The sequence below is a fragment of the Branchiostoma lanceolatum genome, chromosome 3, assembly GCF_035083965.1.
Source record: "Branchiostoma lanceolatum isolate klBraLanc5 chromosome 3, klBraLanc5.hap2, whole genome shotgun sequence".
NCBI classification, from domain to species: Eukaryota; Metazoa; Chordata; class Leptocardii; order Amphioxiformes; family Branchiostomatidae; genus Branchiostoma; species Branchiostoma lanceolatum.
In genome coordinates this window covers 16,819,478-16,829,954 of record NC_089724.1, presented here as the reverse complement: position 1 = coordinate 16,829,954, position 10,477 = coordinate 16,819,478, and the positions used below count along the sequence as shown (strand labels likewise).

The 10,477-nt window shown below is 41.0% G+C and overlaps 1 protein-coding gene across 1 annotated transcript; it reads left to right on the top strand.

Annotated features, from left to right (window-relative positions):
- Window positions 1-732: 732 nt before the first annotated feature.
- LOC136430657 (uncharacterized) lies at window positions 733-4,541 on the top strand. The gene is made up of 5 exons (XM_066421442.1): window positions 733-839; window positions 2,374-2,446; window positions 2,782-2,866; window positions 3,364-3,464; window positions 3,652-4,541. Exons 2-5 carry the CDS (start codon window positions 2,377-2,379, stop codon window positions 3,768-3,770), a joined length of 375 nt encoding a protein of 124 aa, XP_066277539.1. The 5' UTR covers window positions 733-839; window positions 2,374-2,376; the 3' UTR covers window positions 3,771-4,541.
- The last annotated feature ends 5,936 nt before the right edge of the window (window positions 4,542-10,477 follow it).

Here is a 10,477-nt window from a genome sequence, read left to right as displayed (position 1 = left end):
TATGCCATAGCGGTCACTTTTTGTCGGTCCCTTGGGTTTTCTCATTGACCTAAGCATTAAGAATTCAGCCTATAGCGGTCACTGAAAATGTCCAACGTGGTTGTGGCCACACGATTACCGGTCCGGCCGCTATGCCATTACAGTGCTGAGTACGGTCACGGCACCGCCGGCCAAACTGTCCTGATTACAACAGCGAACGTAACATGCTCCGTGCCAACACACGCTGGATTCACAATCTTTTGAAATCCGCGCTGCATCGCCGCATTGTGGACTCAACCTTGGTCCTTTATGTGTTTGAATAGAATAAAATACAAAATTATGCAGTTCTGCGCAACGTTTTCCCACAAAGTGTCTTTCGTTTTTCACGTGGCTGTCTATCTCGTCTGAGTTTCACTGCACATCGTCATTTCTGTGCTGTCGGAATGGGCGAAGATAAGTGCAGTTCTTACAAAAACACGACCCGTTTGATTTTGATGGGCTATTTAAACATGTTTGATCTGAAAAAACTGATAAAACATATCCCCGGCCAGCGTGTGTAACAGTGAATTTGCATATGTAACTACTTGAGGGGTCGTTGATCGGGAATGGCAAGAAGGGTAGGGCACCTCGAGCCAGATTTAGATCATATCATGATCTCATGTATTCAGATAAAAATATCTGTACATCGTGATCTTCGGTTGCACAGAAAAGCATAAAAGAGCGACCGTTGTAGTACGCCTGTCAGTACACAGGACGTTCCCGGCCCGCACAGGAAGCGACGAGTCCACTATACGATACATCAAGAAGTTGGCTGAAAGGATTCCCGAAAAAACATCAAGCGCTCTCGGTAAAAAGTCAAGGTATGCTTATATCATAAGCTTTCCTATGCTGAGCAAACACCAGGATCACATAGCAATCTTGCATCATGTATTTTAAAAGAATAGTTGGCACTCATGTTGGCACCCAAGTCAGCGCTTCACGGTGTACGCTCGTTCACATTTAAATGTACACATTTTGTAACTTCCGTTGCCGTTTGAGGTAAGACGTTCCTGACATTAAGATGTGCCACATATAAACTGTCGTTTTTATGACAACTTTTCTGGCTTTTGAAAACGACAGTTTGGCACCTTATATGTGGCTTAATGTCAGGAACGTCTTACTTCAAACGGTAACGGAAGTTACAAAATGTGTACATTTAAATGTGAACGAGCGTGTAGAGCTAGAGAAACAGCTGATTTTTCTTGTATTTGCCTAAGTGGTGTTAGTAGTAATGTTACGTACCTTACTGATCTTATTATGTATAAGCACGCCGTGTTTGTTGCCACTTGCCACTGACTACACTGATTAGAAAGGTAAATAAACCTAGTCCATGCACAGCTGTCATTTGCATTAAGATATACTAATTCACAGATTAATTCATTGTTTTTCGTAAAAGAGTATCTTAACAATAATATGGTTGTTGAGCTTTCCAGTCTAGATAGAGCGTACAATCTTGCTCATAAGACATAACTACTGTCGTCGTCCTCATGTATTTCTTTCATGTCTTTATCATATTCACGAGAACATGTCTATTATACTCTCGGAATCAGCATCGTTGTCGGTTTCTGTCTGTTCCTCATGAGAACTCGCTACTAGTACTACACTGCCTTCTTCTGGATCGTAGCGCTTTTTTGACCCCCCCCCCCCCCCCCCAACTCTCGAGAATGAACCTGTAACTCAATTGGTAGCAGTCTCACAGTTGACCTGGTTTTAAATAGTTGGTACATGTAACTGAGAAACCCCGCTTCCATCCTGGGAAGGGCATCTCGTTTGGGGCTGCAACCATCTTTCGGGAGGGACGTAAAGTGTGGATGCTTCTCTCTATAAAAGTATATCCTACCTACTGAAAAGAAAGAAAGCTTGCTGCCGTCTGTGCCACTAGGCAATACAAGGATCTGAACGAATGAACGGACCACCACCTCTCGGCCCCTCTACGATCCTCTACCCGTGGTGATGCTATCGAGCTCTGCTTTTAAGCGGATTCTACTTTATCGCTAGTAACGTAACTCCTATCATATATAACAGTATTACTACCTACATGCGGAAAAATGTATGTGGTAAAAGTACATCGAATTACTTGCATGTCCCTCATTTGCAAACATAACAATATTGCGAGTGTCTCATTACATACACTATTAACATATATATGATATGTACACAAGAAATATACCGCTTGAGTCACTCAATATCAGGAGAGAATAACAGGACTATTAGCTATTGAACGAAACAATATGTGTATGGGGGGGGGGGGGCATTGATATGTGGTTCCCGTTAGGTTTCTTCCGCGGTTGAGGTATTTTCTTTGCTGACCACGGTATTGACTTGTTTTTCTCCACTCCTCATCACGGTGTATAGGTAATGATGCGGACCTACCAGGGAGTCGTTCTTCTGCTTGTGGGAGCAGTGACCATTCATGGCCAAGTTTTGCGTATGTTTCTCTTCTTACATTTTGATAGTAGTTTCAGCTTTACGTCGACTGATGATGGTGATGATTAGTTTCAGCTTTACATTTTTAATAAAAGCAGAGAATGATTTGTTTATTAGATGGTCGTCACGTGGTCATCTGTGAAAACTAGCTTCGAATTCATTATCCAGCCCTAACTTGATTTGCTAAGTAAGAACAGTAATAGATTGCATTGGTCTTGTAACCAGGTTTTGGGTGGTCATAAGTGCCGATTTGTGTGTGCAAAAAAATTATTGAAAGAAGGTGGCATGGCCAACGGCGATCAAAGATAATGATATACATGTACTAAACGTGAACAGAGTGCACCGAGATGATAAACACGTGCGCCGTCCCTGCCCAGAACGCCGTGAACCGTGGAGAGAGAGACGTGAAGCAGCTGTGCCAGTAAGTGGGAAAGACGAGTCACGGTGGTGTGTGAGGAGCTGTGAGCAGGGGTTATGCTGTAGTGTGTGAATAGTTGGGAGGGTGGCATGTGTAGTGTGAATAGTTGGGAGGGTGACATGTGTAGTGTGAATAGTTGGGAGGGTGGCATGTGTAGTGTATTACCAACTAGGGACTCTGGAGTGCAGTGTGCTCTATCTGTCGGTTGACTGGCGATCATCGGGGGACGGAGACTGTTCAATGCGTTTTGGAGGGTCTTGCGGTACGCCGTCTTCGCCCCACGGATGGGCGTCCTCATCTCTGTGCCGCTGTCACTGAATCCACGTTATCAATTATACATGTACAGACAAATCGAGCGTATTTCTCCAAGAGATGTGTTTGTAAAGCTTTGGTCTTGGATAGTGGAAAAAATGTAGTTTGTGAGCATCTTGATAGAGAGTATTTTGTGTAGATAGAGAGCTACTGATCATGTACTTATGTCATACTTATGTCGACCACAGGCTGCTTCAGCAGTTGGACAGCTGTGTGAAGAATGCCTCCCGAACCACCCAGTGTCTGGCAACAGGAACGGATCAGTATGCACTATACAGAGCCCATCCCGGTAAGTGATGCTAGTATCATCGCAACTTTGCGCTGCATATTCAATTCTCAAGAACAAAATCACATATGACAGAATTTCCACCCTTCACGCAACACTACATAGTGTATATGGGAAATCGCAAGTGCAATGTGTATATTGTTGGGAACTTCGTTCACTTATACATTCTTTTACAACTTCCTGTTCGTAGCCGTCAAGACGCCAGAGGTTTGTGCGAGGTACACCAATGTGGCCGCTAGGTGTCGCCTGTGCATGGACGTCCTGTTCGGCGCCCTGCTGACCGCCATGTTGGTGTGCAGGTGGGAGTGAGCCGTGGAGGGAGGGTTTAGCTGAAGCCGTGGCCTGTGTGATCATCATGTTTCAGCCACCGCCCCACTGAGGACCCAAGGAGAAGATATCAAACAACCAACATTCAGCATAGATTATCACCGCTCCATATTGTGCTTGCTTTTTTTAAGTCTTTGCAAGTTTCGTGATTTATGTAACGATAGGATTTCAATTCAATACTTGTCACCTGACACTTGGATTGACAACAATGGTGTTAAATGTAACGTTACGAGGGAAGACTTTAAACCAAAGAATATCATAGATAGACTACGTGTACCCAATTTTCAGTCTTATTTGACTATAGATATTGACTTATAAATAGATATATTGTTGTAGTTCTTAACCATCACATCGCTATCTAACATTAGATTTTGCATCTGCTGTATTTTTCAGTGAATACTTTCGTATATAGGTTTGTCCTTAGCTTATTCACGAAGCCAAGCCAATGAATTGGTGTACTTCTGTGATTGCAATGAGATACTGGCCATGTAGGGTATTGTATTGGTTCCTGATGCCAGCTCCTCACAGATTTTATAGATGACACAAAGTAAGAAAACGATAGATGCATCGAGAACGCATTAATGTGTTTTGAATCGGTTTTGTTGCCCTACTGGAATATTGCCATTTGTGAATAGCTGTATGCGGTAGTTATCACTTTAATGCTATAGAGAACCCAGCGTTTGTTTGGCTCTGATGATTTAATATTTCTTCTTGCTTATTAATAAAGATGTTGGTATACATGAGACAAAAATATATTGTCCATTGAACTGGTGCTTGATAGGGCAACGTGCACATACAAGATAGAGTCCATGAGGACTCAAACGCATGGGGTTTGTAAGGGGGTAAGGTGTGATATTTGTGTGATAATATGGTGAAATTTGCGGGTTATAATTAATGGCAATTGGTGTCTCCAAAAGTACGAAAATATGTTGCTAATGCCTTTACATGTATTCTTCACTCAGTCTAGTACGATCGTTTTATTGATTTGCTACTAAATGCGTATCATCATCAGATACGTTTTTCGGTCAGTTACCCTAAATTATCTAATATCATTTCCAACGTGTTTGGAGGTAAATTGACACGTCGCTAATATTGACATTGACTTAAAAAAAAATTGCATCACAGCCTTCAGTTTGTACTTTACTATCAAAACAGTAAATGCATTAGATAAGAGCTCCGAAAGAGGATAGCTTATCTTTGGGTAAATTAGAAAATGTGTTTTTCTTACTTGTAACCAGATGGAGTCTTGCCTAAATGGTAGTACTATACAGTAACGTTGTGTGTAATTACGTAAACACACAAAGACTCGATGCAGTCACTGGTGCACACTGTGAAAACTGCGCACTCGGTGCATACCGTTATAATGACGAGAGAAGTACAACTTAATTACACCCCCACCCCCATCTACAAACCGGGGAAAGTACGGAAAGAATTTTGGACATTGTGTGCAATAACAGTGTGTATCCAAATGTGTGTGAAAGTTCCCTACATTGCAGGATCTTTACGGCAAGGATTGCCATATTTTACTTTGATAATCTAGTTTCGAAGTTGTATATCCTCCCGAACCATGTTGGTGATCATGATAGGTCCCGACAAACAGACTCTCGTGAGCTACTGTAGAATTTTTAAACAATAGATGGTTTACTGTACCGACGCATTTAGCTGCCTGTCAGCCATTGTCCGACAGTAACCGGGCAAGTACAAGGTTTAGATCTGGTGAGGTACAGAGTCATCCAGCACTGAACAATGGCGTGGAAAATTCTGTCTAGGATATCTAGGGCAAGCGGTTTGTCATAGTTTAGTTTAACAATCTCAAGTTATATATCTTCAGGAACCATGTAGGTGATTATGATAAGTCCCGACACATACTAATAGACTGTCGTGGGCGTCTGTAGAGTTTTAAACAATACACGGTTTAAAGCGCCGACGCAGTTAATTGCTTGTCAGCCATCGTCCGACAGTAACCGGTCAAAGACAATATTTAGATCTGGTGAGGTACAGATCGAGCCACTCAGCACTAAACAATGGCGTGGAAAATTCCGTTTTGGTCTTTAATCAATGGGTTAAATGAAGTGTGTATCGTTGACCTACCAGTCGAAAATGGTAGGTCATACTTTGAATAAAAATATCAATTAAACAGTATTTCACGACGTGATTTTTCCATAACTACGAAACTATCCCTTTACATGTATTATATATTCTTCACTAGTACGATCTTTGATTTGGTTCTAAATACATATGATTAGTGAATACGTTATGCTGTCTTATGTGTCTGGTAGTGAATTGATTCCTCGTGGCATGTAAAACCAAATATCAATGAAATAGGTTGTTTTATTCTTAAAATGAGAGTTTGTATCAAGATAATCAGTTTTTATTTCGCTGATAAACTTCATGAGCTTTTGTAGACAATACATTTACTGCACCGACGCAGTTAATTGCTTGTCAGCCATTGTCCGACAGTAACCGGGCAAGTACAAGATTTAGATCTGCTGACGTTCAGAGCCACCCAGCACTGAACAATGGCGTGGAGAATTCTATCTTTAATCAATGGGTTTAATGGATTGTGCAATATCGACCTACGAGTCGAAAATCTTTGTATGTGTTACCCAATATAAAAGTATATTACTAGTTAAACAGTTAAACAGTTAGGTAAACAATTAGTTAAACAGTATTTCACGACGTATTCTTCACCTGTACGATCTTTGATTTGGTTCTATATTCACTCAAATATATGATTTCTAACGTGTCTGTCAGGTGGCAAATGAATACTTCGTGGCATGTCAAACATAATACCAATGAAATAGGTTGTGTTTTAAAATTTATTCCTAAAATCAAGATAATTAGTTTGTAGTCTACTATTAAACCAGGGATGAGTTGAAAGCCCTTTATTCTCTGGGAAGAATTACTATAAATTTGTTTTCTTAGTTGTAACCAGATGCAGTCTTGCCTAAATGGCAGTAATATACAGTAATCTTGTATGCAAATACACAAAAGCCCGGTACAGTCACATGTACTATTAAAGTCAGGGGAGAAGAGCAACTTATAGATTAACACCCCATATACTGGGAAAGTACGGAAACAATTCTGGGTTTGGTGTGAATTTTCATCATGCACATTTGTATCCAACTGTGTGTGATAGCTTTCCCTATTGAAATAATGTGTAAGGCAAGGTTTGTCATAGTTCAATTTAATAATCTAATGGTTTCAAAATTGTGTATCTTCCGGGAACATGTTTATGATCGGTCTCGACAATTCGATTTTAGTGGTCAATTTAAACCATACATGGTTTTACTGTACTATTGTATCGAATTGATTGTCAGTCACTGTCCTGCAGTAACCGGGCAAGTACAAGATTTAAACGTGCTGACGTCACCCAGCACTGAACAATGGTGTGGAAAATTCCGTTTTTGTTTGTGTTCAATAGAGTCAATGAAGTGAGTAATGTTGACCTACAAGTCGAAAATCATTTAAACTGTGTTACGCACAATATAAATATGTACTTGCATACATACGACTAATATGAGCTTCAAAAACTACATATACCAAATAAATATAGTTTTATAATCATGAGACAAAACGTTACATCAAGAATCAAGAGTCTGCAGCTTAATAAGAAAACCCTACTAATATCAAATCTCAAAACAGACATTGCTTGTAAGGCTGCATTTGTGGCTTTGTTCCATGTACTATTCCGATGTAGAGTTGTGTAAAATAATGGCACCTCGTGTGTATGGAGTTTTATGGTATTCTCTTACAAACTTCAATAGCTGCTTGTGTCCTATGTGTATTGTACCGTCACAATCCCAATCAAATCAAATCAAATCAAAATCATCTTTACTTACTTTTGAAGTTTGATGACCGCTAATGATCGGACAAATGTAGCCCTACAAACCCACCCCGTTATGAACGTAACTGTGGAAAGTTCCAGTTACTGTGGGCCAGTGGAGTTCATGAGTTTAATGAACTGTGTAATCATGACCTATCGGACTACTACAGAATTAACCTGCTGACGTACAGAGCCACCCAGTACCGAATAATGGGGTGGAAAGTTCCGTTTCTGTCTGTGTTCAATGGGTGTAATAGATAATATTGCCCTACCAGTCGAAAATCAGTTTAGCTGTGTTACGCAATCGTACGCAATTGTGTACTTTCAATAAGTTCTCCAGACAATTTTTTTTTTCCATGTTATAATAGAATCCCTCTACACTGTCAGTGGTGCGTCGCTCTCTTGAATTGACTCTTCAGTATATAGCTAAATCGAGTATATGCTGATGAATTGATCAGCTATGTCCTCTATTTGTATACTATTGGCAGAATTTATTCCATTCACCTGAACATGGCGATAACTAAAGAAGAAAGTGCTCACAGTAGACAGGTGACCACTATGTACAGGATTCTTAAGTCTAGGATAATCAGGAAGGAGTAGCTAGGAAGAAGGATTACGAGTACCATTAAGTGGCCACGGAGACAAGTGGTCCTTATGCAGTCACTGGTGGAGCTTTGACTGCACTCACCACAGAACTTATTCAGATAGTTTCAAACAGGATAAAACCGTTTATTACGGTGAAAGCATATCTCTGAGTACAACTGCGGCATAGCAAATTTGCACATGTAATCACCGTAGGGGTCGTTGATCGGGAGTGGCAAGAAGGGTAGGGCACCTCTAGCCATATTTAGATCATATTATGATCTCATATATTCAGATAAAAATATCTATACGTCGTGATCTTCGTTCGCCCAGAAAAGTATAAAAGAGCGACCGTTGTAGTACGCTTGTCAGAGAAACATTCACAAAGCTACAGACAGCTTCGCATCGGCACTGAAATACACAGGACGTCCGCGAACACAGGCACACAAGAAGCGACGAGTCTACCATACGGCACATCAAGAGGTTGGCCGAAAGGATTCCCGTATCAAGCACTCTCGGCAACAAGTGAAGGTATGCTTACAACATAAGAAGCTTTCCAATGCTAAGGAAATACAAGTGCCATACACCAGTATTGCATGTTTTTAAAAAAAAGATTACTTTATTATGGCGCTCATGTTGACACTATATGGGGTAAACTAACAGTTGACTTTCCCTAGCCCTGTGTATTTGTGTAATTGTTGCTTTCTGTAACCTAAAAATGCCGTCTCGTTTATGATTTGCTTGTTTCATACAATCAGCATTGTATAGAGCCATACTGTCTGTCGACAACTCGATTGGTGTGATTTATTTTCCTTCTTGAACGTTCCTAACAACACTGCAAAGCAGAGACAAGTGCTGCCAGGAATGGCATGGCGTTGGTAACATTGAACTGGGTGCAGGCAGCATCTGTATTTCACAGCAGTACTCATAACCTCGGTAGAGATTGATATCCAGAACATTTTTGTATCATGTTTGCTGGTATTTCTTTATTTGTGTGTACCATATGCATTCCTATTCTCCCCTTGCTCTGAAAAAATGATCTCATGCGATACCATCACTTCGACACCCAAACTTTCAATTTCAAAAGTACTGCGAGCAAATTGAATGACATTCTTTTCCTACTCACGCTACGCAGACCATGGCGGGGACCCGCGGGAGGATCGCGCTGCTGCTGTGGGCAGCTGTGACCATCCACCTGATGTGTACATGTAAGTGTATAACTCATTTTTTTAACAAAGAGATTTATGATGAAACGTTCCAAGTAGCATGCAAACATTTAACTTTTAGAAACAGTGCACGTCGTCACATTATCGTAAATCATTTTTAAGACAAGCGATATACAACAAATGTATGTTTCATTGTTTTGAAATGTTTGACCCGAGTCTGGATCTAGGAAGTTGACGGGAACTATACTTAGATCAGCATGACAGTGTATTAGGTCAGCTGGAGTGGTTAAAGCAATAACAACAACAACAACACTGTGATCGTTAACGTTCTTTGACATCGAGTGGAGTGGAAAACAGGACACGAGAAAATGCGCATTTCCAACTTCGTTCTGACGTCATTACCACTTACAGTCATTTATCTTTACATTGTCTCAATTCATTTCAGGTGATCAAGCTGTCGCAAAAGACAGTGGAGATTTCGCCAAGGCTCCGTCTGAAACTACTGAGGGTGTCAATACAGCAGTAGTTGAGAAGGGTGATATGGACTCCTTACAGCTCGGCAAACCCGTGGACAGCGAAGACAAGGCCATAAGTAAGGTTTTGCTGCACATCGTGACGCACTGCCAAACATTTAGCGACAGTACAAACTACAATGTATAAACGTTCTTCTAGATTGAAGCACCCAAACGCCTTCGCCAGCTATATATATGCCACAACATATGAACCATGTCGAACATACATTGCTTTTGTTTTTGTTGGGAGGAATATCACGTGAAATGTTTGAGACGAGAGAGATTGTTCTGTCTACCTTACTTACAGGAGTAAAGGCCCCCCGGCCAGGACAGACTCTGATCATAGTGGCTGATACAAGAGACAGGACCATAACTCGCTTAACCACGTCAAGTCACATCTGGTATCCGTTTCTTCAATACAGCGTTGGTGGTGGCGCCCATAAGCCAACAGCTGTTGAGTATGATAGAAAGGTAGGTTTTTAATAAATGGATCGGGTTTCCATATTATATATGCCATCAGGATCACCAGATACTTCGCCAAGTAGCGTTTACAGATAATCTTTAATGTTGCCCTGGGATCCCGGGAAAGCGAATGTTGGCGGT